This window comes from Halichoerus grypus, chromosome 2 (genome assembly GCF_964656455.1).
Source record: "Halichoerus grypus chromosome 2, mHalGry1.hap1.1, whole genome shotgun sequence".
Lineage (NCBI taxonomy): Eukaryota > Metazoa > Chordata > Mammalia > Carnivora > Phocidae > Halichoerus > Halichoerus grypus.
In genome coordinates this window covers 57,380,280-57,407,102 of record NC_135713.1, presented here as the reverse complement: position 1 = coordinate 57,407,102, position 26,823 = coordinate 57,380,280, and the positions used below count along the sequence as shown (strand labels likewise).

The 26,823-nt window shown below is 51.5% G+C and overlaps 1 protein-coding gene across 1 annotated transcript in view; it reads left to right on the top strand.

The window, feature by feature from the left end:
* SLIT3 (slit guidance ligand 3) overlaps positions 1 to 26,823 on the top strand; it is a 592,234-nt gene that overhangs the window by 553,405 nt on the left and 12,006 nt on the right. Inside the window, exons 25-32 of the mRNA XM_036106743.2 lie at positions 1,552 to 1,715; positions 4,112 to 4,236; positions 10,123 to 10,220; positions 14,467 to 14,606; positions 17,583 to 17,676; positions 22,498 to 22,635; positions 24,172 to 24,412; positions 25,827 to 25,957. Of these exons, the coding sequence (XP_035962636.2) occupies positions 1,552 to 1,715; positions 4,112 to 4,236; positions 10,123 to 10,220; positions 14,467 to 14,606; positions 17,583 to 17,676; positions 22,498 to 22,635; positions 24,172 to 24,412; positions 25,827 to 25,957 (1,131 nt within the window). The remainder of the gene's footprint in view (positions 1 to 1,551; positions 1,716 to 4,111; positions 4,237 to 10,122; positions 10,221 to 14,466; positions 14,607 to 17,582; positions 17,677 to 22,497; positions 22,636 to 24,171; positions 24,413 to 25,826; positions 25,958 to 26,823) is intronic.

The window sequence follows — 26,823 nt, the reverse complement described above, 5'->3', positions numbered from 1 at the left end:
ACCTCGTGTGTTCTCTGCTTCAGATGCCTTAAGAGGCGTCATCAATTATGTAAACAATGTAAATGTTTAATAAGAAGAACTGACATAAAACTCTTACTATGTGATAAACACTTTAGATGAATTATCTCATTTACTTCTTACAGCAATAAAGCATTTTTATCCCCTTATTATACACAGCAAAACTTAAATTGAGAAGAACTAAAGACTTTGTCCAAGGGCTGCACAGCGAGTAAGCAGCAGAACCTTGGTTCAAATCCAGGTTCACCTTGACTCTAAAGCACATACTTGCTACCACTCTGCATGAGGTATTCCCTCCCCATTTTACGCAGGGGAAGCCAAGGTCTGTGCATATTAGCTGTTACTACCTCTGCCAGTGACCGTTTTTGAGTCTGTATACCGACTCGATGCATATTTAATTGTTTTCATATTGCATGCATATACTGTGATACTGATACATTATGTATGCACCTTATAAAACATTTAAGAAATAGAAATGCTAAAGGATATGATTTTTAAAATAAGCCAAAGTTCTTGTATTTTCTGTCCGGACACCCCTGTGCAGAGGTCTGCACCAGCCTGTGCCATCCCCCATCCTGTGCATTTTGAAGCTGACTGGTGTAGTCAGCTTCTACCCCCTTAGGTCCTGTGGCTGGTCTAAGAATTAGACGGACATAAGGCAGAGCAACCGGAGAAAAGCATACAAATGTATTGGGTATTTTTATGTGTACATGGGAGTCTTCAAATGGAAAATGAAGACCTGAAGAAGCTATTGGGCCCCAAAACTTATATACCTTTTTATACACGGAATGAGAAATTGTGGGGATGGGACAAGACAAAGGGCCTTGGACTGGGGCAGTCCGTTGTGGGGCAGTGGCTAGGAAATATGCGGAGGGACTGTTGGAAGATCAGGTTTGTTTGTACGGGTCCATTTTGGCATTGACTCCCAGTCTCTAGTGATAAGAATCTTCTCATTATGGTTCAGGGAAGGCATCTTTCTCACGGGAAACTTTATGACTTGCTTTTAGGTAGAAAGAGGGAGTTCAGAGAGCCCCTACTGCATCTGCCATTTCTCAGGTACCTTTAGCTCAAAATCATCAATATGCCAACACAGCATATCTAGGGGTGTCATGCTCTGAGCCCTTTCCATGGTCGGAAGCTTCTCCCTAGGTTGCCGTGTATCAACACCTTCTCTGCAGAGTACATCCTTCGATGGACCCTTCAGTAGGGCAACAGAGTCAGATAGTCAGATGGCCAAAGGTTCCGAACCATCCTGGAAGGGCTAGGATTGGGGTTGAGTTGAGGACTGAATCTTAGCACGGTAGGTGCGAGCAAAACCTCGGAGGTAGGAGGGCCTTAGGTGGGGTGGAAACATCTGGAGGGATTGGAAGTACTATCTGGAGTCTGGTGGAAACTAGCCCGGTGGAAACTACTTCTCCATTGGGCCTCCAGTCAGACACCCCTAATCTAGCCAGAGTCTGAAGATTCTATTTTTCCACGAAGCCTCTGGGCCAAGCTGAGCAGGGGGCCCTGACTTCCTGCTCTGCCTTCTAGGGCGCTGGGAACCAATCCACTCCACTGTGACTGCAGTCTGCGCTGGCTGTCGGAGTGGGTGAAGGCGGGGTACAAGGAGCCTGGCATCGCCCGCTGCAGTAGCCCCGAGCCCATGGCCGACAGACTCCTGCTCACCACCCCCACCCACCGATTCCAGTGCAAAGGTACCTGCTGACCCTGCCCTGTGCTTCCAGGGGTCTGCTCTGTCTCTGACAGCCTGTCGGAGCTGGGCATCTCAACAGATGCGACATCTGCAACCATCGCCCCATCTCTTCCGTGGGCCACACGGAGAGACTCAGATGCTTTGTCTTCTCTCCTCAAAGTCCCTCTGCTGGCATCTCTGATGTGTTCCTCCCTGACTTCTTTCTCTACGTAGTTTTGCATAGAGAAAAATCTTTAGCCTGTGTTTCTTTACCCAACATTCTTAAAGCATACACATTTTCCCATTTTTACTACAGCAAGCTTTTGGTACATGAGATTTTAATCGACTACATCATTATGATAAACAAACTGCTACTGCGTTCTTCTGTGCTGGGCATGGTGTTAAGCACTTTTTTGTGTGTTATTTCATTTAATTCTCACTTTCCAAGTATTAATTTAATTCCCCGACACTCTCAGCAGACTTCAGTATTACCCTTATTTTTAAAAACAAGAAAGCTGAGGCTTACCAAGGTTAAGTGACTTCTCGAGACTTCTCTTAGGAGGCTCCCAGGTCTTTCTGATTCCAGAGTATACTCTTGCCCACCAGGCTATCATATTCGGCCATAACTTCTTTAACCAGTTCCTGGTTCTGAACCTTTAGTATTCACTGGGTATTTCCAATTGTTTTCTACCACTAATGCATAAAAGTTCTTTCTCTATTTAAAATTATATCCTTAGGGGCACCTGGGTGGCTCAGTGGGTTCAGTGTCCAACTCTTGATTTCGGCTCAGGGTCGTGAGATCGAGCCCTGCATCGGGATCCGCACTCGGCACAGAGTCTGCTTGGGATTCTTTCCCTCTCCCTCTGCCCCTCCCCCCCCTTCTCCCTACTCTAAAAAAATAAAATTATATCCTCAGATAAGATTCAGAGAAGAGAAACTACTGAGGCAAAGTATGTGATCATCTTTAAGGTCTTCACACATATTGCCAACTGGTTTCCAAAAAGGGTTGTAAACCACTTTATGCCCCAAACAGCACCATTTGAGCACATTTTTCATCAGACTTTTGCATTATTTTATCTCATATCATCTCATGCTAATTAGAAAGGTTTAAAAAAATTATACCTCCTATTTTGTCTTTTCTTTGATAACTGTTTTTTTTTTCAAAAATGTACTTTCAATTTGTATTGTGTATTTGTCTGTTAATGTCCTTTGCTCATCTCTTAGAGCCTTGAGTTTGATTTACATATATAGTTTGATTACCCTATAAACTTCATGTGTCTCACGGTTTTGCTTAAAGCAGGAAAACATTCCACTGGTTTTAAGCTAATTTTTCATGTTCCTCCTCCTGCTTCCAAAACATCTGACTTGATTGATGCTAAAGAGGCCCAGCTCACTCTAAAATAGTAGTTCTCAATCTTAGCTGTACATTTTGGAATCACTTGAGGAGCTTTTTACTGGTGCCTGGGCCCCACACTCTAGGTTTTAGATTAAATCGGTGTGGGGTACAGCCTGGGTGTGCTGGGGATATTTAAAAGCACCTTGGCTGGTTCTACCATGAGGTGACCAATTCATCCCGGTTTGGCTAGGACCTTCTGGTTTTTGCACTGGAAGTTCTGCATCCTGGGAATCCTGGCAAACCAGGACAGATAGTGTCCCTTTTCTAATGTGAAGCTGGGGGTTGAGCCAGCTAGTAGAGACTCTCAATCGGGACGTTCTTTCTGTTCCCCCTACCCACAAATGGTCAGACTCCCCCTGGGGTTAATCTCAACCCAATCTCCAAAGCTCTGTGCAGGGACCATGACGGCCACCCCTCCAGCCTTTACAGCTGAAGAGAACAGGACACGGTCGGAATTGTCATAGACGCAACGTGTGCCTGAGCATAGTTCGCCATCCATCGTTGACCTCATTGCTGTGTCTTTCGGCATCACTTCTTCCTTCCTCCTGCCAATTCAAGGGTTCCATGAGGAGGAACCTTCCTTTGGCCCAGGCACCATGCCCTCCTTAGCCTAGCCTGAACTATTCCATGGGGAGCGGTGTTTGGGGGCAGAGGAATGGGAGGTCCAAATGGAGGCTGGGCCCAGAGCTCCCAGAACATAAAAAGATACACAAGGGGCTTCTAATTATGGTGCCTTGTTTGTAGATTAGCTCCAAAATCGGATCAGGCTAATTATAGTAATTGATTTGACTGCAAAAGTGCTTCTGAATGATGTCCCACTGTGATTTTTTTCCTCACTGGACAACGGCTGCATTAATGGGACTCTAGCTAGACTGGATGGTGCTGGCTGGGGAGGGCCAACTGCCCTGTGTGTGCGGAGATGGAGAGGAGCTGGCGGCTGGCTGAGGATGGGGCCAGAGAGGAGGGGAAGGGAAGAAGCGGTGACCTCGACCTGCTACCAACAATCTGGTTTTGCCGCCCAGGGCCAGTGGACATCAACCTTGTGGCCAAGTGCAACGCCTGCCTCTCCAGCCCGTGCAAGAACAACGGGACTTGCAGCCAGGATCCCGTGGAGTTCTACCGCTGCACCTGCCCCTATGGCTACAAGGTAAGACGGGAAGCCTCATCCCCACCATTCATGGCCCCAGGAGCGGCCCTGTGCCCTGCTGACCCTCCCTTCTCCGAGGGCGGCCTGGAGAACTCCATTTCGCAGGTCACTCCAGAGACGTCTTTGCCAGTAACACTCCTATTCTACTGCTACCCAGTCGTGCAAAACACAGAGAACCCCTACAGTCTCGACAGTGACACTCAGAGATAAGGAGGAAATGTAATATTTGTATGGTCCTTGCTAAACATGGGGACGCTAAGTCTCAAAGAGTTCACATGCTTCCAAGCAGAGGTGTCCGTGGAACTCACTATCCTGGCTTCCCTTCAAGGGCATTCCCAGACCCTCCCCTCCGCATCCCCAGCTCCACCCTCGGGGTGGCCAGGGCTGGAAGCGCTGGCTCCAGTTCGAGAAGGATACAGGGATGGCGAATTGAAAAGCCTGGGGGCTGGCTGCCAAGCCAGCACACTGTTGAAAGGCTTGGGTCAGCCCGTAAGGGGATGGAGATGCCATTTCTCCTGGGCACCCTTCCCAGAAATCCAGGCTAATTCCAGAACAACTTTTCCTCCTTTCTTCTCACCCAGCACTATCTAGATCATGTTATCCTGCCTCCCTACTAACATCTATATAGAGTATGGACTACATGGCCAGCAGTCTGCTTAGCATTTTAGCCACCTTTTCTTTTTAAACACGCCCTATGAGGAAGGCTCATTATTTCCCATCTACAGATGTGGAAACTGCACCTCGGGTTGGTGAAAGGGCTTGACTCAATGTCCCAAAGCTCATAAGCAGTAGGGTTGGGATAGGACCTAGCACTATATGATTCCAAAGTTCCTGGTTTTTCCCCTGGATAGCCGAGCCCCTCACTGTGTCTCACTGGGGTCAGCAAAGCTGTGGCTGAATCCCCTTCCCCAGGACCTTCCCAGCTTCCCACCTCCCCAGGGCGCCCATCCAAATGGAGTGGGCAAGCCAGGAGTTCCAAGACCACCCCAAAGCCCATCTAACACCCATGCCTAGTGTGTGGCAGACTGGGAGGGAGCTGTCATCGCTGGGTCTCCTGTCCCCTGGAGCATTTGTAAGTATAGTGACCAGCTTGAGGGGCAGACTCAACTCTGGGGAACGCACTAGTTGTGCCTCCAGCAGACAGTGTCAGAGTGCCACCTATGGGCCTGGCCGAGGAGAGCCAGAGGAGGCTCTTGGTAGCCAGCCAGCCAGCCAGCCTTGCCCCATCCTATGAGTGCGTATACAGACACTGCAGGGAAGTAGAGAAATTAAGATGACATACTCGGGCCTAGGTCCTCACACTCCCTTGTATTAATTCGGTGGAGGAAACAGGCTGTGGAATTACACAGAGGGCAAGTGTGAACTCCAGCTTTGCTGTGTGGTGACGGCCAGTGGCCTCACCTCAGCCTTCCACTGACACCCCAGGGCCCATCTCACAGGTGTGCTGTGACCATCACAGGGACATCGGCAGTGCACCCAGGAGGGTCCTTCAGTGTGCATTCAGTAAGCTGGCACGGTGCTGCCTTTTCCTTCCCCCTCACTGGCTGGTTTCACCCGGGGTTCTCAGTCCGTGACACAGAATGGCCAGAGACCATCAGTGGCTCTCCTAGAAAGGAGACATGTACATCTATGACATGCCCAGTTCCATACCCGTGTAGTTAGCTTTTTATGCACTGACCGTGTGCCAGACACCCAGCGGGACGTTTGTATTTATTCCCTCCTCTAAGTTTTATAATCGCCTTTGAGGTGGACGGTATCGTCCCTCTTTGAAAGATAAGACCACTTCACATTCTGAGTCTCGCTCCCTTCTCTGTCAAATCAGCCTGAGTCTGAAAGTACTGGAGCTCAGTTTGAAGGCCCGGCTGCTTCCTGCCACACTTCCTGCCACACTTGCGAAACTGGCCTGGCCATGTGTGTCAGAGCAAAGAGTGCAACCACAGGGCTCTTATGGGGTAATGCCGCTTGTTTGGACTTCGCTCGTAAGAGTCTGAATGTCTTGTGGAAGAATCTGAGCAGGGATTTGGACCTTTAGGAAACCGCTGGGGTCACACAGGTCTGGGGTACAAGGGGGAGGAGGATAGTCGTGGGACGGTACATGATGGTGATGATGGTGATGACTATCACACCACCAGGAATATGAGCGGCCATATTTAGTGAGTGCCTACTGCATACCAACAGCATACTAAACAAGGTACAGGCATTATCTCGCATACCCCTCCTCAAAGCCCTAGGAGGCCAGGTCCATTTTCCAGTTTAGGAAACTGGGATAGTAGGTGAGACAGTTGGGATTCAGAGCTCAGAACCAACTGATTCCAGAACCCATGCTCTTGACCACTGCATTCATGGCCCACTGTCAAGCACCATAAGTCCCTGGCCATTTGGGACCTGTCAGAGTCTCCAGAACAGGGAAAAGTAGGGTGTGCTGGTGGAAGGAACACCAAGCAGGACCCCCGGAGCTTGTCCCTACCTGACTGTATGACCTGGAACAGCTCCTACTCTCCTCCCCACCTCAAAATGCAGCAGGTAGAACCAAAGAGGTCCCTTCACTATGGGTTGCATCCTTCCCCCTGCCCTGTGTTTGATCCCCCTGCTCTCCCTTCTTCTGGGGTCGGAGCCCACCCGAGCAGTGACTGAAGTAGTAGTTCTGGGTGAGTTGCTAAGTTGACAACAATCAGCAGATACCCACAAAACCATGCTCAACGTTCTGACACTTGTCTAGTTATTTCCCAATATCTCAGTTTTTCCATTGACTATCTGAGTGAACGTGGGAAGCCGCAATATTACCCAAAAAAGCATGGCCCCCCGCTGCGTAATGTTTAGTGACAGCTGCTGTTCATCTGTAATGCCAGGCCTTTGTGAAGCAATTTAAGCACATCACACTCTCTTTTATCCTCTGAAATAAGTTTTGTTATCCTCTTTTGGTAGTTGTAGAAACTGAGGTTCAAAAGGATCAGATAACTTACCCAAGCTCCCACACCTAGGAAGCACGTGAGCTAAACCCAGAGCCCACCTCTCCCTGGCAGGAAAGTCTATCCACTCAGCCCCCCACGAGTAACGAGTTCCATCTGAGCCTCACATCCCCTCCCCCACCTGCACATGGAGGCAGAGCTCCTACAAGGATTGATAGGGTCATGTATGCACTTGGCCTGCCTCAGAGCCAGGATCCAGTAGACACTTCACAGAGAGAACTGGTTTACAGCTATTCTAACACTGGGGGAAATAAAATGTATGTTTGGGCTCATTCTGTTTCAGCCATTTAGCTTCATGTACCTCTGTTCAATGTCCCAACACAGCGCTCCTCACACTGTAATGTGTACTCCACCTGGAGATCTTATTAAATGCAGGTTCTGACCCATTAGATCTGAGGTCAGGCCCAAGTTTGTGCATTTTGACCAAGATCTCAGGGAATGCCAGTGCTTCTAGCCCAAGGACCGTAGTTTGAGTAGCAAGGTCCTGGAGCAGCCCTCCTGGCCCCATCTCAGAGAGAGGGTTCCAATGGAGATAGCTACTCCCAAACTCCTTTAAAAGAAGCCAGAAGCCCCAGCCATGATGTCTGTTCTCCCTCTCTCCCTCTCTCTCTCTCTCTCTCTCTCTCTCTCACACACACACACAGTGGTGGGAGACCAAGGAGCATCATAAATCTAGTAGATCTGAGCAAAGTGAGGCTGAAGAGAGTTGAACTGGGCTAATTAGCCAGGCATTGACAATGGTGATTATTTCTCAAGGACATGTAAGTGACAGAAATCCCCACCTCCAGGCCCAATTAGCACATCATCAAGAGCTAGGGTCAGCCTCCTGGATTTCTGAGCTCAGCGTAAGAGACTGGAGGAAACATCACCAACTCCACGTCACCCCCATCCCACCCCCAAGGGAAGATCCCACCTGGAGTCCCTGATACTTGAGAGTTCCCCAGAGCAGACAGACTGGCCCGGGCAGGGACTAGGAAGGCCCTGCCTTGACCATGATCCAGGTTCTCTTGTGCTGCTCTTCACGGCTCATCCATCTAACACACAGTCACACACATACACACACTCACACTCCTGAACAATTCCGTACCAACCAAAGGCCTGAAAAAGTCTTTGGATCACCCCCCTCCAGCCCTGCCTCAGACCCCTGACGTCATCCCCATCTGAAGAGCTCTTACTTCTTACTTCTGGGGCTACCATCACATGCCCGGTGCTTGTTATATACATGTGTGATTTCTAATGGTTCATTCCACAGGGGAGGTTATTATCAGAGAAGTCCCCGGCGCTGGCTTCCCATTGACTGGGTGTCCGGCTGCAGATGCCGCCCCGCCCCACTGGCTGCAGGGCAGTCTGGGACACGTTAGCTCACTCTCCCAGTCTGCCTTTGCGATCTGAAAATGGCAGTAATAACAACCATACCAATCTCACAGGCTTGTTGTGAACATTACGTGTGATCGTGAACACAAAACCCTTAGTGTGAGGCCTGGAATGGGAAATGTGCTCAGTAAATTGAGAATGAGTATTGCAGTTTCCACCGCACACAATGACTCTCCGAAAGGGATCCCACTTCGCTCTGGTTTAGGATAAGCCCAGATCCCACCCAAAACTGCGTTCTCCTTCTCCCCCTCGAGAATCCCCGGTCTGGCCCTTAGCGGTGAGAGCCGTGAGCGCCAGGCGCACGTGGCCGTGCCTCCCGGCTGCTGGGGACTGCGCCTGTGGCTTCAGGGCTGGAGACAGGAGGAGGGTCGGAGGCCCGCTTGGCAGTGACCTCGGGGCCGGGGAGCCCAGCCCCCCTCCGTCACAGGCACTGGCAGCAGCAGAGGTGGGAAGGGGATTTTCTCAGGCAGATGGTGAGCAGGTGGCGTGGCGGTGGGAGGGCTCCCGTGATCGCCCCCGCTGGGCACGGTGCCCACCCCAAGCCCACAGCCCAGAAACAAATGCCGTAGATGCCTCCGGAGACCCCGCAGGTCCTCCAGGGGACTGCTTGTCAAGACTTAGATGCAGCGCTGGGGCATCAGTCCCAGAGGAGAAGCTGGAGCCAGAGGGCCAAGCATTGGGCTGCTCCCTAGGACGCGGGGTCTTAACGTCCACAGTGTCTGCCTTGGCCTCCCTCCTCAGTGCCTTGGCCCCCACTGTCCTTCTGCCTGGCACGCTCCTCCCCACCTGCCGCACACTTGGCTCCTCCTCAGCTCAAATGTCCCCTTCCGAGGGGCGTGCTCCAGAGGAACGCCCCTCCACCCACAGCTGTCTGTCGCAGAGTCCTCAGTGTGGCCTGGAGATCAGAATCAGAACTTTCAATACCAACAACCAGGCCCACTTCCAAACCAATCGAAGACGGATGTCTGGGGGGTTGTCACTTTACAGGGGCAAGGTCTGCTCTCCACACTTCAGCCCTAGTCTCAAGTTGTGGATTACATGGGAGCGTCCGTGTGGCTGAGAACACGGTCATCGGCGAACACGTATAGAGTGCCTACTGTGGGCTAGATGTGGCATATACTTTAGGTACTTCCTTACGTGAAAGGCTGCCTTTAATTCTCCAGCAGCTCTGAGAGGTAGGCTGGGAGAGGGTAAAAGGCTTATACAGGTCATGGTCAGCCAACCAGAAAGAGATGAAGCTGGACTGTGAAACCAGGATTTCCTGTGTTCAAAGCCCACGCTCTTGCCCTGCAGTTCAGGATAGAGAACAGGATGTGAATTCTGGGAACTAGTGAAGCTGCGGCCCAAACTCCTGAGTTCTCACTCGCTCCGAGGGCCCCCTTTGGCTTCCTCCAAGCCACACAGCAGACTGGTCCCGGGGCTTCCTTGTGGCCATCTGCCCGGCCTCATCCTGGAGGATGCTGGGGGCTCCAAGGGGCGTCCTGGTCCAGGCTGCCACTGACAGCCTCCCTAACCCGGCGCATCTCCCTCTTCTGCTCCTCAGGGCAAAGACTGCACTGTGCCCATCAACACCTGCATCCAGAACCCCTGTCAGCACGGAGGCACCTGCCACCTGAGCGAGAGCCACAAGGATGGGTTCAGGTAACAGCTCACCCGTGGGCCTTTCCTCCCTCCCTCCGAGGGCTTTCTGGGCAGACTGCTGGGGCAGGCTGAAGAAGCACAGCTGCTCACTGAGGGCCTACCCTGTGGCCACACTGTGCCAAGCCCATCGTGTGGGTGATCTCAAGGCTCTTCCACCCTATGAGGGAGCTACTGTGATCACTACGATGCAAATAAGAAGGTCGGGGCGCCCACAGGAGCAATCCTTTGCCTGCAGTGACACGGTTAGTAAGCACGGGTACAGGGAATTCGGGGAGGCTGTCTCCAGAGCCAGGAGGGCACCAAGGGAGGCCACAGCTGCTGGCAGAGTCAGAGAAGGATGGCATGACGACTCAGAGCCCCACCAGCACGGCAATTCCACCACTCTTCTGTGTGATAAAAACAGTGACAACAGGTGACATTGACTACATGTTCATTATGAGCCAGGCACGAGCTAGTCGTGTAGTATCTCATTTAAACCCTCACAGTGACCCTACCCACTACAGGTTGGGGCTAGCCCCATTTAACGGATGAGGAAACTGAGACACAGAGGTGGATTTGCTCTGGGTCACCTATCCTGACGCTCATTCCTGGGTCTTCCCACCCAACCTTGTTCCTCCTTAAGAGCTCAGGAAGAAAAGAGGATAGAAGCCACTTACGTTTTTCCCATCCGTGTTCTAAAAGCAGGCTTTCAAGGCCTCTGCCAAACCCCAGGCCCCCTTCCTACTTCCCACCCTTCTCAGCTGCTTTCAGATGCCCAGTTTTCCCGACCCCTGGCCCTGGCAAAAGCAGACCAGTGGGAAGTGGTTCCTTTAGCACCCCTAGTGAGTGAGTGGGTCAGGCAGGAGAGGAGGGGTGCCTGGTGCCAAGCTGTGTGTGGATGTGTTAGAGCTCAGATTGCAAACAACTATTGAAGGCACTCTGGCTGTGTGGTCTGCGAAAGAAATCAGGTTCTGGGCTCCCAGTTCTCCTCCCCGGGGAACCCAGCCTACCCCTGTGTCCACCTGCCAAGCCAGTGAAAAGTGAAATTCAAGCCAAGTTTTGTTTTCCTGCCTGAAGTCGGCCAAACCACCCACTCCGACCTTCACACTGGGAGCAGGGGCGAGGAGAAACCACACAGAAATCTCACGGAGGTGGCGATGTGGCCCCAGCCAGGAAACACACCTCCAGGGTCAGAGCCTGGCTCTGCCCTCCCAGCCAAGGGATGGAGGTCTGCAAGAGGGAGGAGTGCCCCCTGCGGGCGACTGTCTCTCCCCTCTCTGGTTCCCTACGCATTGCACCCCGCCCGCCTCTTTGTGGGTATCTCTCTCCATCTCTGAGGCTGCAGGTGAGCAGAAGGATCCTGTTTCCACCCTCAGTCGCTGAGGGGATTCAAATAAACTGGAAATATTTGTAGAATTTCATTTTCAAGGAAAAGGGCCCAGACCTACAGGATTAGGGAAATGGGGTGGAGGATTAAGGCAATGAGGCCCACATACTGGGGATAGCATAGTTTGTGTGGACCTCCCAAGGAGCAGCAACACCCTCCCTCACTAGGTGAGTACCTGATAGGTTGGCAAAGCGAGGGACACCTGTCAGGGAAGCTCTGCTCCCTTTTTCCGTCCTGTGTCTGTTTGCTAGGACGGCTGTAACAAAGTACCACACAGGGCTGGCTTGGAACAACACAAATGTATTCTCTCACATTTCTAGAAGCCAGGAGTCCAAACTCAAGGTGTCAGCAGGGCCATGCCCACCCTGAAACCTGTAGGGGAAGGGCCCCGTCCTAGCTTCTGCTGGTGCCTGGCGATTTGGGGCCTTCCTTGGGTTGCAGCCGCCCCACTGTGGTCTCTGTCTTCATCACCACGTGGCATTCACCCTGTGTCTGTCTCCTCGTGCCTGTGTTTTTGTAAGGACGGCAGTCATAATGGACCAGGGGCCCACCCTCCCCCAATATAACTGCATCTTAAGTTACATCTGCAATGACCCTATTTCCAAATGAGGTCACCTTCTGAGGTGCTGGGGGTTAACATATCTTTTTGAGGGGACGCAGTTCAACCCATAACACCTCTTGCACGTCAGAATTCTAGAAGTATCACGCGCCTCTTCATCAGATGCTTCTCCAGTCTTGATGCATTATCTGCTCACAAAAAGAGCAAAGACTAGCAGAGCTGGCCAGGCAGGAGACCAAGACGGGAGATGGGACCCATCCTACAACCCCACAGCTAACTGGATGCTCTTGGAGTCTCCTTGACAACCCCCTGCCAAGGTTTCCAGTTTGGGCAGAGGATACTTTAGTCTCCTTCCCACCTTCTGTCCACTGCATGAGCAACCCGTTCCCTCACCAGCCATCCGTATCCCACTTTCATGCAATTCTACAGCTCTGGGGACAGCCAGGGTAACTCATTTCAGGAAAATAGGCAACACTATGGTTTCAGACCTTTGAAAGCCTACCCTCCATCCGACTCTGAGGAAATGGCTTTTCATGAACACCCAGAGTCCCTCACAGAAAAAAGGAATGCATCATTTTGCTCCACCTCAAGAGCTCAGACTGAAGAACCCCCTCTGGCCTTCTGTAGAAAATGTGACACAGTTTTCAGGTTGTAGAGGAAAGGAGGTTAAGTAGGATTCTAGAAATCCACTTCCTATCAGTTTAGTTTTGTAGCTAAATCCCAAATCAGAGCAATCTCTAAAACAGAGAAAGGCCTGGAATCCTGGGTCTGAAGCTGGAACAGACGTTCATGAATGGGGTGTAGATCCCTGACGGGGGGCTGGGCTGCAGAGGGAGTAACTCCCTGCAGCTCATTTAATCAGATACTCACCTCCCACCCATGCCCCTTCTCATCTGCTCAGCTTCTCTGTCCTGGCTTAGTTTGCAGGTTGGGCAGAGGATGGCCAGAGGTTTGAGGTTTTTATCCAAGAGATGCAGCACTCCAGAGACAAGTTAAGGGACTGCATCATGCGATCCAGTGTTTTAAGCCAAGCTCACCGGCGAGCCTCAGCGCTGGCATCCTCCTGCCCCATCCACTTATCCCCCAGAAGCTGGAGTGGTCTCAGAAGTAGGCGTACAGGGGCGCCTGGGTGGCTCAGTCAGTTAAGCGTCTGCCTTCGGCTCAGGTCATGATCCCAGGGTCCTGGATCGAGACCCACATCGGGCTCCCTGCTCAGTGGGAAGCCTGTTTCTCCCTCTCCCACTCCCCCTGCTTGTGTTCCCTTTCTCGCTGTGTCTCTCTCTGTCAAATAAATAAATAAAATCTTTAAAAAAAATAAAATAAAATAAAATTTAAAAAAAGAAGTAGGAGTACATACAGGGGACAGTGGCATCCCTGAGAAAGAGTAAGGAGGCCAGGTATGGAAGTATCCAGAACTGAAGCCAGCTAACATGTTCTGAGCATTTTCTATGTGCCAGATCCCCTCCTGAGCCTTTTACTTGTTTTTTTTTTTAATAAAGATTTTATTTACTTATTTGACAGAGAGAGACACAGCAAGAGAGGGAACACAAGCAGAGGGAGTAGGAGAGGGAGAAGCAGGCTTCCCCCTGAGCAGGGAGCCCGATGCGGGGCTCGATCCCAGGACCCTGGGATCATGACCTGAGCCGAAGGCAGACGCTTAACAACTGAGCCACCCAGGTGCCCCTGAGCCTTTTACTTGTATCATCTCCTTACTCCCCACAACCACCACAGCGGGGAAGTAATACTCCCCCAGTCACTAGATGTGGAAACTGAGACACAGAATTTAATTAATTTGCCTAAGGTCTAATAGCCAGGGAGTAGCAGACCCAGAATTCATTCCCCATACTCGGCTGCAGATCCTGATCTTGGCCACCATGTCCTATTCGGGCTCAAGGTAGAAAGCCTGCCCTTGAGTAGAAAGTCACTCAAAGGGGGATGTTTGTTACGCTGTTTGTCTCTTTGTCTATAAACCACTACCCACAGAGGAGCCAAAGGAAGACAGCTGGAGGCATTTAAGCTCTCTCCAGGAAACCACTTCCAGCTGGGGGAATGGTGCGGGAGCAGGCAGCCATCCAGGGCCGGGGGAGATGGGAGTATTGCCCGGAGACAGCGGGCTAGATGAAATGACCTCTCAGGCCCCTAAGGGTCTTCCTGCACTGGCCCCCAAGGCTTCACGTGTACATGGTGCTGCCTCGGACCTCCATCCAGAGAGAAACCTGACTAATTACATGCCCCCCAACCTTCTTTTCTGCCACTCCAACCCCACCCCACTCCCTGACCCCTGGCTCCCCTCCTCCCCACCCTACACGATCTCCCCAAAGCTGCTCCTGCCCTCTGGGCTTTGAGGGCCAGCGGTGTGAAATCAATCCAGATGACTGTGAGGACAACGACTGTGAGAACAATGCCACCTGTGTGGACGGGATCAACAACTACGTGTGCGTCTGCCCTCCTAACTACACGGGTAAGGTCCCCTGGCACCTGTGCACGGTGGTGGGCCAGCTGTCATGCGCTAAAGATTACTCTTTTCTTAGCTTCTTTCAGGGCCCCCGCCCTCTCCCCCTGTGGACAGATGTGAATCCCCAAAACCCAGTGCTGTGCCAGGAGGGGCTTCCCAGAGGCCTCTCTGCTTGTCAGCCCCTCCTAATCCCCCCCTGCACATCACTAGCTCCTCCTGGCTTTGAAATAGGTTCCCAGGGCACTCGCAGCTGTCTGCTCCGCTAGCTGATGGCCATCCCCTCCTTTGGGAACCCCAGAGACCCAGTGGTGGTTGAGGCCAGCGAGAGGTGTTTGCATTACATTTCTGCTTTGTTCAGGTCTAGTCTGCTTTCTCTGGAAATTTACACTTTCTTGACACTCTGCTAGTTGCTGAGGATACAAAAATGACCAAGACAAAGTTCCCTCTCCTAAGAAGCTCATCGTCAAGTAGAGAGAGACAGTATTCAGTAGAAAGAGAATATAACACCTGTAAGCCCCAGGGGGTCATGGGATCACAGAGGAAGAACCTAACCCAGCCAGAGAATCAAGGAAGGCTCCCCACAGGTTATTCCTCAGGATAATCATCCTACCTACCCACCCCCAAAACACAGCACCTTTATTTCCTATATTAACAGCCCCTGATGAGAATAGTTAAGTAGACTAGATGATGAAGCAAAATGCCACCCAGTGGTATGAGCACAGCCTCCTTTGTTATAGGATCAACCCGAAGTGGCATATCCCAGAATGGAATTCCATAAATTCCATGAGTTCTTTGAGGAAAAGCCTCCAGGAACAAAAAGTTGGAGCAGCACTGTATGTAATAATACCTCCCTTCCACATGATACAAAGCAGTCTATTAGAGGTTCTGACAATTCTTGCTTGAAAGAATGCTATTTAACTTTGTTTAACCCAGCAAGTCCCAAATTTATTTGAAGTCAGAACTTCCCTCCTACCCTACCCGAGAACTCCTTCCCAATGCAGACTTTGTGTGTTGCAAGAAACACATTTTAGGAAATAGCAACCTAAGGCAAGGATGAAAACAAGGACCAGGCACCCCAGGGACTGCTATGCTCTACCCTATTGGCACCTGGCTTGACATCAGGAATGAGGTAGGAGATGGGAATACACAGACGATGATTAGAGGCAGTCCTGAGGCCTATAGAGAAGGAAGCCAAATAGACCCCATTGTCCCTCAGGACCCTGCGCCTTATGCAGACCCCTGGCCCGTTAGCCAGGTATTCCCCAAGCACACTCTTGGGACTGTGGTAGAGTACGCCAAGGCCAAATGAGAAAACCACCTGCTAGTCCTCAGCCTCCCGGAGTCCCAGGGAAGGCTTTATGCTGGAACAAAGTGCAGGGATGGCCTGATGGTCTACTCCTCTACATCTTCCACCTTCCCAGAGAGGAGTTGTAGCCAAGAGTTAAGTTAGCAAGAGGCAGCACTTATTATGCATCTACTGTATACAGACCACTGAATTAGCTGCTAGGGATACCAAAAAGTCTACCAAAAAGTCTAAAAGTAGGCTCTCAAGGGGCATCTGGTCTACCTAGATGAGAGGAGTTGTCATATAGGGTTAAATCGTTGGTCCAGAAAAATCTGCTCAGTACCAGAAGAGGGACAGTAAAAATCCCAGCAGTTAAAAAAAGAAGGCAAAAGGACTCAAAATAGGCTTTGGGGCAAAGGAAGGGCGTGAACTGAATTTATGGTAGGCAAATGGGCAGTGGAACGGGGGCTGAGGAGACACTGAGGTGGCTTCCTACCCCAGTTGAATAGCATGGCCTGTGTCTGCAGTTAACTGAAGTGCATCTCTACCTGCGGATGGGATGTCATGGTTTTCTCTGTCCCAGAAAATGCTAGTCCCACACAGAAGCTTGTCTGCCTCTCTGGGTCTCTCCAGTAAGTGAGGAAGAGGAAACAGCTTATAAAGAACACAGTGCCGTCTGTGGTCTTGAGTGGCTGGCAAAATGAGGATAGGGTAGGGGTCAGCTTGCCCCTTTCACAGCACAGAACAGACTCTGGGGCTGCGTTTGTCATCCATTTCCTCCCCAGCCACCCTCAGGACCTTCCTCTGCCCTGCCCCAGCAGCCTTCTCTGTCCGTGTTCCCACCCCCACCTCTGAGAGAAATTCCATGGGTGAAGTTTTCCTCTCTTAGATCACTCTCCACCTGGCTTGACCACGTGGAATTTAAGGGAACCCAAAGCTCAGGGGTGCTTCTGCCACTGCCCTCCCCACTGCTGTCCTGTCTCACTCAGCTCCACATTCCCAGAATACATCTCAGATGGTATGAGCCTTGGGAGCTTATTATGGAAGTGCCATCCCTGGGTATTTATGACCCATTAGGCATTCCTTGGCATGATGAATTTCAAAGGGAGTGTATTCAGAGACCTAAATTCCAAAATTCCTGTCATAGTTTCTTCTCTGAGAAAATCCAGGGGGCTTACTTATCTACAGCAAGTGGACTATGCTAAGCCACGTCTGCTCTTCCAGGAAGCCTCTGGGTTTCCACGGAGTTTACCTCTGTGGTCACACATCTCTGTGTTACAGTCACCTACTGATTTGTAGATCTGCCCCCCTAGGCCATGGGGAGGACAAGACCGGGTCACTGTTGTGTCCCTAGTACCTGTCACGGTATCTACCACACAAGGATGTGGAATGAAAAAAAGCAATTAAGCATAGCCCGAGGTCAGGGGCTAGCGTCCTGTGGTTTCAGCTGCAGCAGCCCCTGAACAATCAAGTGAAACAACCAAAGGATGGTGCTAGGACAGTGCCCGGGGGAAATGCTAGAGTCTTCCCAGCGCCACTGCTAGGGAGACCGAGGCAGAGGTACAGGAGAAAGGATACGCCAAGAGAGTGAGTGCAGGACGCCTGAGATCCATGACCTCCTGGATGACAGGGCTCGATGGATCTGACCTGCTAGCCAGGGTCTCCTGGGCGCCTGACCTTTCTACCCACCCCCACAGGTGAGCTGTGCGACGAGGTGATTGACCACTGCCTGCCCGGGATGAACCTCTGTCAGCATGAGGCCAAGTGCATCTCCCTGGACAAAGGATTCAGGTGAGGCTTGGCTTTGTGTCCCCAGCAGCATAGGGTCCTGAGGTCTCTGCCTCCAATGGGGCCCTCTCCATTCTCTCCCTCTCCCGATCTCTCTCTGCCTGTTACTTGTTCATTACCATGTGCTTCTCCGTGTCTCTGACTGGTCATGGTCTAATTCTTTCAGTCTCTTCGTTTCCCTATGCATGTGCCTCTGTCTCTGTCCCTTTGTGGTTCTCTCTCTTTGTAAGTCTGTCTCTTTCTCTCTGTGTGTCTATAGACAGACAGATGAAGATAAAGATATCCTCTCTTTCCCTTACCCCTCTCCTTCCCCTCCTGCTCCCCCTCCTTCCTCTCTCCCCACCCCATCCCCTCCAACCCCAGCATAGCTTTCCTTTCCAGAGCTAGTATAGTAGAACAATCCCACTGAAGAACTGAGTCTGAAGGGTATTTGGTCACCTTCCTCATGTGCATCCTTCACAGCATTCTGCCCTCTGTGGCTCCAGCGAGTTTGCCAGCTTATGCACCTGTGTATGTTGGGGGGCCAGGCAGGGGAGAGGGAGCACTGACTGGGTTCAGCAGCCATGGCCACTGGTGGAGCTGTCTCCTTGGTGAGCAGCAGAGCCCACAGGAGCTCAGGGAGCACAGGAGCAATTCTAAGGGTGGAAGGAGAGTCTGCCTCAGGAGAAAGCACCAGTTCCAGAGCCTGAGGATCAAATGACACCCCCTGGGAAATCACTCCCGGGCTCTGTCCCTACTTCCTCCCCCACCCCTCCTTCATGAAAACATGTACCATTGCCTCTTCTGGAGAAAACCCTGAGATCCTTGAGTCTGGGGTCATCTGACATCAGTAGGGACATCCCAGAACCCTAGGGCCAAGAATAGTCTCCCCTAAACACTCTCCCAAAGCTGCCTTGCACACACAGTTGTCTCCCCTTGTCCCCAACAGGCTCTGTCCAACACTGAAGGGGGGGTGGGAGCCTCTAGCACCAGAGAATCTGGGGGAGCATGCAGACCAGAGCAGCTGGGGGTACCCCAGATGAGCCTTCAGCAAAGGTATCTGAAGTGACTCCACAGAGTCACCCCTAAAGATGAGGCATGTGGGTCTGGAGCTCCATGCCTATGCTGACAAGTCTTTAAAAAGAATCCTGACCAGACTTTCATCCAGTAGCATCTCCAGCCTCTGGAGCTCTGGGTCTAGATGGCTCTAGATCTGTCATCAGTCTGAGTCTGTCCAGCTTTCAGTCATAAGGCAGAGAGTTCCCAGACTCGGAGGAGGGTTTTTGAGACTATGATGCTATGCTGCAACGCTTAGCACTTCGAGGAAACCCAGGATTTTAGAAATCCTGAGGTTAATGACATCATAAAATCACAGAATCTTAGGGACTTAGGAACTGTGGACTCTTTGATTCATAAATCTCTAAGACCTAAGAACTAGAGAACTCTTAATGATCCTAGAATCTAAGAATTATGGGTTCTAGTTGTTGTCCCTCAGTGAGCCAAATCTTCAGTCCTCAAATTCTCACTGTGATAAGTGCTGTGGGTATTGCAAGAGGTTTCTGATTCCCTCCCTCTTGAGGCCCTTTCTGTGGACCTGAGGGAGGAAAATTTGACACAAAACAAATGTGTAGAAAGAAGGCATTTCTGGGGCCCTTGATTCTGGCTCTGAGTGTTGATGGGGAGCTGAGGGGAGAGGAGAACCTGCTAAAGCAAAGGGAAGTCCTCACACACTTTAGGAGGTGAGCTGAGATGGGTGGGATTTGAATGAGCTGGGGGGGGGTGGCCACGAGCAGGAGAAGGGTCTAGAATAGGTGAAGGTGAGAGAGTGACATGAGCATGTCTTATCTGGTGTTTTCCTTTCCTATTTTGACATCTCAAGCCTAGAGCTTGAGAGCATCACCTACAGCATCACCAGGGAAAATGCTAGAGGCCTGTTAGGGCCTCTGGTTCTGCTGACAGCAAAGGAAGCTTCAGTCCTTCCATGCCCGTACCCTCATTCAAATCTGCCTTATCTGCTCTGCTCCCCTCTGAGAGGTGCCACGTGGGCTCTTAGGTAGTTGAGCTGCTGGAGTGTAAGTAAGGGTGAGGGATGCCTCCCAACCCCCCAACCCCACTCTTCCTACTCCTGGATTTGGCTTCAACTCAGGGCTGCTCTTTAACTGAAGGAAGAGGCCAAGGGGAGGCAGAGATGCATAATACAAACCTGAACCCAAAGCAGAGCAGGCTGGACTGCCAAGCAGAGTGCTCTGGGGGTGCCTACGAGGGGCAACAGTGGTGACGAGGCAGCTGAGCTGTGAAGGACAGTAGAAGATCCATAGCTGGAAAGCAGGTCAGTGGCATTCCTCGAGCTCAGAGGACAATGGCCTGACAGAGCACAGTGAGCATGAGAACTGGTCCAAAGTGGTCCATCCAGGGTATAGGTCTGGGGTTGGGGTGTTAGGGACTTGGGACCAGAGACATAAGCAGGGCCAGAGATCGTGACCCTCTGGTACTTGTCCCTAGAAACCTCACTCTACTGTAGCCAAGGCCCCTTGAGTTCTAGGGGAATATAGAATATGGAATATAGCAGGAAACCAGTCTAGCTTTCAAAATCCTGAGATGATATAGTTATGCACAGTGTATCCTAGCATCTTGAAGAGGTCTACGGGCCAGCTTAATAATGTGAATTTTATTAAAATGCATTTAAATCAAAAACCCCTTCTCCCAGGACAACATCTCCTAATCTTAACCCTCCTCCCCTTCCCTCCCTCTCCTCTCCTCTCCTCTCCTCACCCATATCCCAAGGCAGGCTGCAGGGACAGTAACAAGAGACGTGCAGCCAATGCAACCTTTGCCCAAGTTTGGAAATGCTTATCCTTGAAGATTTCCTTGTATGATGTTCTAATGAGGATTCAACAGAACAGATAAAACTATATAACTATCTGTGATATAAACACATAATCATAATGTACCAATCATAATGTACCAAAACCCAGAAAATAATGAAGCAGACTGCCCGTGAACACTGGGAGTCATAATGACAGAAACACAGATCACGATGATCACCGCGCGCGGAGGACTTCCTGTGCGTCAGGCGCAGTGGCCTATCCCCCGTCGCGCTCCGCAGTCTTAGGCTGTAAAACAACTATCCGCTTGCTAGGCGGGGGCTGAGGTGCCGCGAGGTGAAGCAAGCCACCCGTGTACTCACACACAGAGACAGCTGGGGCTGCGAGTCAGTCCAGGCCTGGCCGATTTATTAGCTAAATCCGGAGACTCCTGATGTCCTGGGACCAAGGACGTCACTTGGTTATGCCCCCTTGTTCAGAATCAAAGTCCTATACATAACAAAACCATCTAAGCCTTACACTTTAGAAGAAAGGCAAGGGGAAAACATTTGAGAACATTAGGAAATGCAGGTGATACCCCCAGACGCTTCTCTTTAGCAGATAAAGAAATGGTGCCTAGATCCTTGCTAAGGGAAGCGAGGTGCAGGACCCAGCGGCAGCCGCATCCCAGGGGAGCTTGTGGGGAGTGCAGATTCCCAGGCGCCACCCAGACTCCCTGCTCAGAAGCGGCATTTTAACAGGATCCCCAGGGGGCTTTGTTGGCGAAGCACAGGTGTGAAGAGGGCTGTAGCGTTGTCAGGAAGAAGGACGGGAGCACATTCACCTCCAGATCTGCATGCTGTCTGCGAGGGAGCATGGCATCCCCTCGTGGAGACCTCCTCCGCCATCTTGACCCCATGCCTAACAGGCTGGATCTTACCCTGCAAGGACTGAGTGGCGATTGGTGCCTCAGAGAGGCTCATGCGGCTTGAGTTGTTCGCAGGTACTTCTTAGAATTCAGGAGACACAAAGACAAATGCCTCCAGGGGCCAGCCTTAACACTAACGGGTATACTGAGCATATGTCCCCACAAGAGGCTTGCCCAATCGGTCTCTTTAAAAACTGGGGTGGAGTGTGGGCTATGACATGAAAGTTTGCACTTTCTGGGGCAGCAGTAGATCACATACTTCAAATTTACCCTTCAAATAAGTAAAGGTGAACAGGTCAGATCTTAGCCGATTTCAGTTTCTGAATGCAGGCTCAGTGGATCCTCAGATTCTAGAGCTTGTCCTCCTCCGGCGACCCCCCACGCCCCAAGCGTCTTAGCTAGCCATGAATCCACAGCACACACCGTGCTCTGCCCACAACCCCAACAATGTCGGGATCCACTTGTGATTCTACTCTATCCACTCCTACAGGGGGAGGAGCAAGGAGAGGGCGCAGGGAGGACCATCCCTTTGTCCTGATGCTTCTCGGGCCAGGCTTCTCCGTCCCATGTGTATTCAGAGGTCTCGCTTCCCTCTCCGCGGTGGCCACCTGTCCCACCTTCCTCCTCTGACCTGCGTAGGCTGTGGTTATCATCTGTACCCCGCCCAGTAGAATTCAGCTGCCGGTCCCGAAGGGGTACGCGGGCTCCCAGCCTGCAGCCGGCAGAAGCGCCCGGAAGTGTTGGTGTTCGCGTGTGCCTGTGTGTGCCTCCGCCCCTGCGAGTAATGCAGTGCCTTCAGGTCTCTTTCTTGCTGGGCTATGGGCGCACCTGGGTGCACCTGGGCCAGCAGGTGGTGGGGGGCTGCAGCACCCACCCTTCTCACTGAGCGCCGCTGCCGGCTCCTAACACAGGAGCCCCCACATGACGCAAGCAGACATCAACCTGCGGGGGGACCCAGAGCCCACGGATGGCTGGTGAAGCCGACCGTGGGCCAGGCTCCGGGGAGCCCTCAAGAAGTGAGAGGGACTTAGGACCATGGGTGCACAGAGAAGACAGGAGGCCCCCTGGAAGCCAGCCTGGCCCACAGAACAGCCTTGCTCTGCTGCGTTCCAGGTGCGAATGTCTCCCCGGCTACGGCGGGAAGCTCTGCGAGGTGGACAACGATGATTGCGTGGCCCACAGCTGCCGCCACGGGGCCCAGTGCATGGATGCGGTCAACGGCTACACGTGCATCTGCCCCCAGGGCTTCAGGTATGGTGGACGGGGCCCTCAGGATGGGGCCTGCAGACTGGGGGACTGGTGGGCTAAGGCAGGCAGGGGAGACACCCACTCCTAGGCAGCACCAGCCCCTGGCCTCCTGGGCCTCCTTGGAAGGTCAGCCCTTCCATGTCCGAGAGCAGATGTTGTGAAGCCCATGTGATAGACGGAGAGAAGAGCCATCCAGGGCAACTGGGCGGGAGTTGGACTTAGGATCCAGCTCACATGATGTCAAGCTTGGGCATGATTCCTTCCAACGGAAGATGCTACCGTCTCGGAGCTCAGCTTACGAGGTGGGGGTAGTCACACGGTCACCCTGGCAGGGATCTTCTTTTTAGGCTGGGGAACAAAAACATTATTGTGCCCAAATGGTAGAAAAATGGAGGTAAACGGGAGAGCTTGGGGTTAATTACTGGAATCAGTGAAGCCGGAAGAGAAAGAGGAAATGGGAGGCACTGGCCAAGTGGTCAGGAGAGGTCTGTGGGGTATGTGGAAGGAGAGGCTGGGTTCCAGCCCTAGCGCCCACACTGACTGGAAGGGAAAGGTGCAGGGGGCTCTGGAGGGGAGGCGGGGACCAGACTGAAGGTGGGGGGTGGGGGTCGGATTGGGGACAGTTCCGTGTACATTAGTACTCGCTGCATGGCATAAACCCAACTATGCAAATGACCCTTGGTCACAGACTCTGAGAAGGAATCATGAAGAAGCCCAGTTTTTCCAAAGCCTGAGACCATCTACATGAGGCTTATGAAAATATACATTCCTGAGCCCCACCCCAGAGCTACTCAATTAGAATGGGGCGGGGGGAGAGGGGCTAGGAATCTGCACTTTCTTTTAATGTTTTTAAATTGTGGTAAGATATATATAAGGTAAAATTTACCATCTAACCATGTTTAAGTGTATGGCTCTTTGGCCTTAAGTACAGCCAACACCACCATCCATCTCCAGAACTTTTTTAATCTTGCAAAACTGAAACTCTGTACCCATTAAACGCTAACTTCCCATCCCCCTCCCTACGGCCCCTGGTAACCACCATTCTACTTTCTGACCCCATAAACTTGACCACTCTTAAGTACCTCATGTAAGTGGAACCATATAGTATTTGCATTTTTGTGACTGCTTTATTTCACTTAGCATAAGGTCCTCAAGGTTCATCCACCTTGTAACAGGTGTCAGAATGTCTTTTTTCAAGGCTGAATAATATTCTATTGTATGCATATACCACATTTTGTTTGTCCATTCGTCTGTGGATGGATGAAAATCTGTGCTTTTAACAAATTTATCCCAGATGATTCTGATGACACTAAAATGTGGGGACCAGCACTCATCCAACCCCATTATTGTAAAAATGGGGAAGTGGGGGCTTAGAGAAGGAAAAGGGCTTGCCCCAGTTGGTGGGAGGGCTGGAACAAGTCCCAGTTCCCATCTTTCTTCCCTCTCTCTGCCAGTGGCTCTTTGGCCCAAATAACTATGACTGTCTCCTCTCACTGTCCTCCTCTCACCCCTCCCCCATCCTCTCTCCCCTCCTCCCAGCGGGCTCCTCTGTGAGCAGCCCCCACCCATGGTCCTGCTTCAGACCAGTCCCTGTGACCAGTACGAGTGCCAGAATGGGGCCCAGTGCATCGTGGTGCAGCAGGAGCCGACCTGTCGCTGCCCCCCGGGCTTCGCCGGCCCGAGGTGCGAGAAGCTCATCACCGTCAACTTTGTGGGCAAAGACTCCTACGTGGAACTAGCCTCTGCCAAGGTCCGGCCCCAGGCCAACATCTCCCTGCAGGTGCGCTTCACTCCAACATGCCCCCAAGCTCCGACTGTTCTGAGAACGGCCGCTGGTATTCGGCCGACTCCTGACTGGCTCTCACCGCAGATGGCAGCCCCCACTCCTGTTCATTTACCTAGAAAATACTCAGATGTTTTATGTCAGAAACTGTGCTGGCCCTGGGGATTCGATGGCGGACAAGACAGACAGCGCCCCTTGTCTAGGGCAAGATGACAAGCAGAGGGCCAGTGCCAACCCTGGGTGTTGTGGGAGCACATGGGTGGGACAGAGCTCCTCACCTGCTGGGAAGAAGGAGGAAGGTTCCCCAGAGGCAGTGATAACTAAACTGAGATCTGAAGGACGAGTAGGAGTTTGCCTGGAGAAGGATAGAAGGGTGAGGGGATGCCGTCTAGCCTGAGAGATCAGCACGTACAAAGGCCCAGAGGCACAAACAGGCAGGGCATTTTTCAGGGAATGAAAAACCATTCAGTATGAACCAAATTCTTTGCTAACTAACTTCTTTCAGGCTCCTTACCTGTGGCCTGAGCACATTTATTCCAAAATGCATCTCTGGGTAACCTATATGCCTTCCTCTCTGTGTCCCACCGACCCAGGGACCCGAATTTTGGGTTCCAGCTAGCCAGAGCAGCACGTGTGCCGCACACATCCAGAGGTCCCATCAGACCGTCGGCCCCATTTCCGGGCCTTCAGGCTGCACCTGTGCTGGGTGGTGAGCGCTGACAGGCTAGTCAGAGGATCCCATCCCTGAAGCATGGTGCCCTCTGGGCGGCAACTTCTGAAACCAGGGGCTCTCGGCCTTGGCACCACATGAGAATCACCTGGAGAACTCCTAAAATTATACTTGCCGGGGCCCCACCCCCCAGAGGTTCATCTGGAGTTGGTTTGGGGTAAAGCCTAGACATGGGTGTTTTTAAAAATTCCCCAGATGACTCTTTAACACAGTGCCTAGTTCATAGTAAACACTGAATGCAATGGTCATTGTTAGCATTTTGTTCATAATTATTATCATACTTTATACAGAGAGACTGAGGCCCTGAGAGGGGCAAGGATTTGGGTGGGATCACATTGTATGCTGGTGGGAGAGGCGATTAGAACTCAAGGCTCCTGACCCTACCCCACCCCCACACACAATAAAATAATATACATGTTATATGTAATAATCTAATATTTATATACATAAACAAAGTGGCACATAGTGGGTCCTCAGTAAATATTTACTGAATTGAATTACTCGATCAGCATTTGCTGGAGTGTAAGTATATGCCCTCCTGGAAATTCCCAGACTAGACAGGGACATGGGTTCAGATCTGGGGTTCATCCAGAAGATGCCGCCTGCAAGAGGTCTCTGTGGGGAGGTGGGGTTGGGGAGGCTAGGCCTCAGGGGAGCCCTAACCAACCTGCCTCTCTCCAGGTGGCCACGGACAAGGACAACGGCATCCTTCTCTACAAGGGGGACAATGACCCCCTGGCGCTGGAGCTGTACCAGGGCCACGTGAGGCTCGTCTATGACAGTCTGAGCTCCCCACCGACCACGGTGTACAGGTAAGAACCCAGCCCCTCCCGCCTGCCTGCCCTCCGCGCTGAGACAGGATGCCCAGGGCCGCTTCTCCCTGCCCCCTGCACACTCGCACACTGTCCCTCGCTCAGAGCTGCAGCGGGGAGGGGGAGAGGCAGTGCTGGAGGAAGAGGCAGGAGCTCATTACTGTAGGATAAATGGCCAGCTGGCTACTATGCGGGAGCGTGTGCGCCAGTGGGGATGAGGCCGCTTAATGAGGTGCTCTTTTCAAAATGTCATCCTAATCTTTTTTATTAGTTTAAGAAAGAAAACAGGGGGAGATTAGCATGCAACTCAAGGGGAAGAAATCCCAGAGCCCGAGGGAGCAGGACTATTCCTTAAGTGACTTTCAAACTGTCCTGAAGGATGGTTTTCCTCTAAACTTCAGTCTTTCCAACAGTCACCCTGATTTTTACGTAAAATTGTAAAAACACGGTATGTCAGCCGTATGTTACATAGCGGGCTACCTTACATCAGCTTTTAAATCTGCGCACTCTTTACATTTAGTTTCATCCTAAGTAAGATCATCGGTGAAATCACAGATATGCTAGATTTTTTCTTCTACCCCTCAGTAAAATAAATACTAAACTGTTAGTTACATTTTTGTAATAATTATAAAAATCACCAGTAAAATGAGAAATATTTGTGTTACACCTCAAATCACATAAACCTGCCTGTGGCAGGAAAGCCATTTCTTGGGAGGGGAAGCACGTCCACGAGAGAGACCCACATCCAGAGGCCGGCCGTCCCCTCCGGAAGCAGAAGCACATTTGACTGGGATTGGTGAAGGCTAGCAGTTTTCAGACTTTTTTTCCCAGGAACTAAGTCATTTAGTCAATCACAACTTTATATT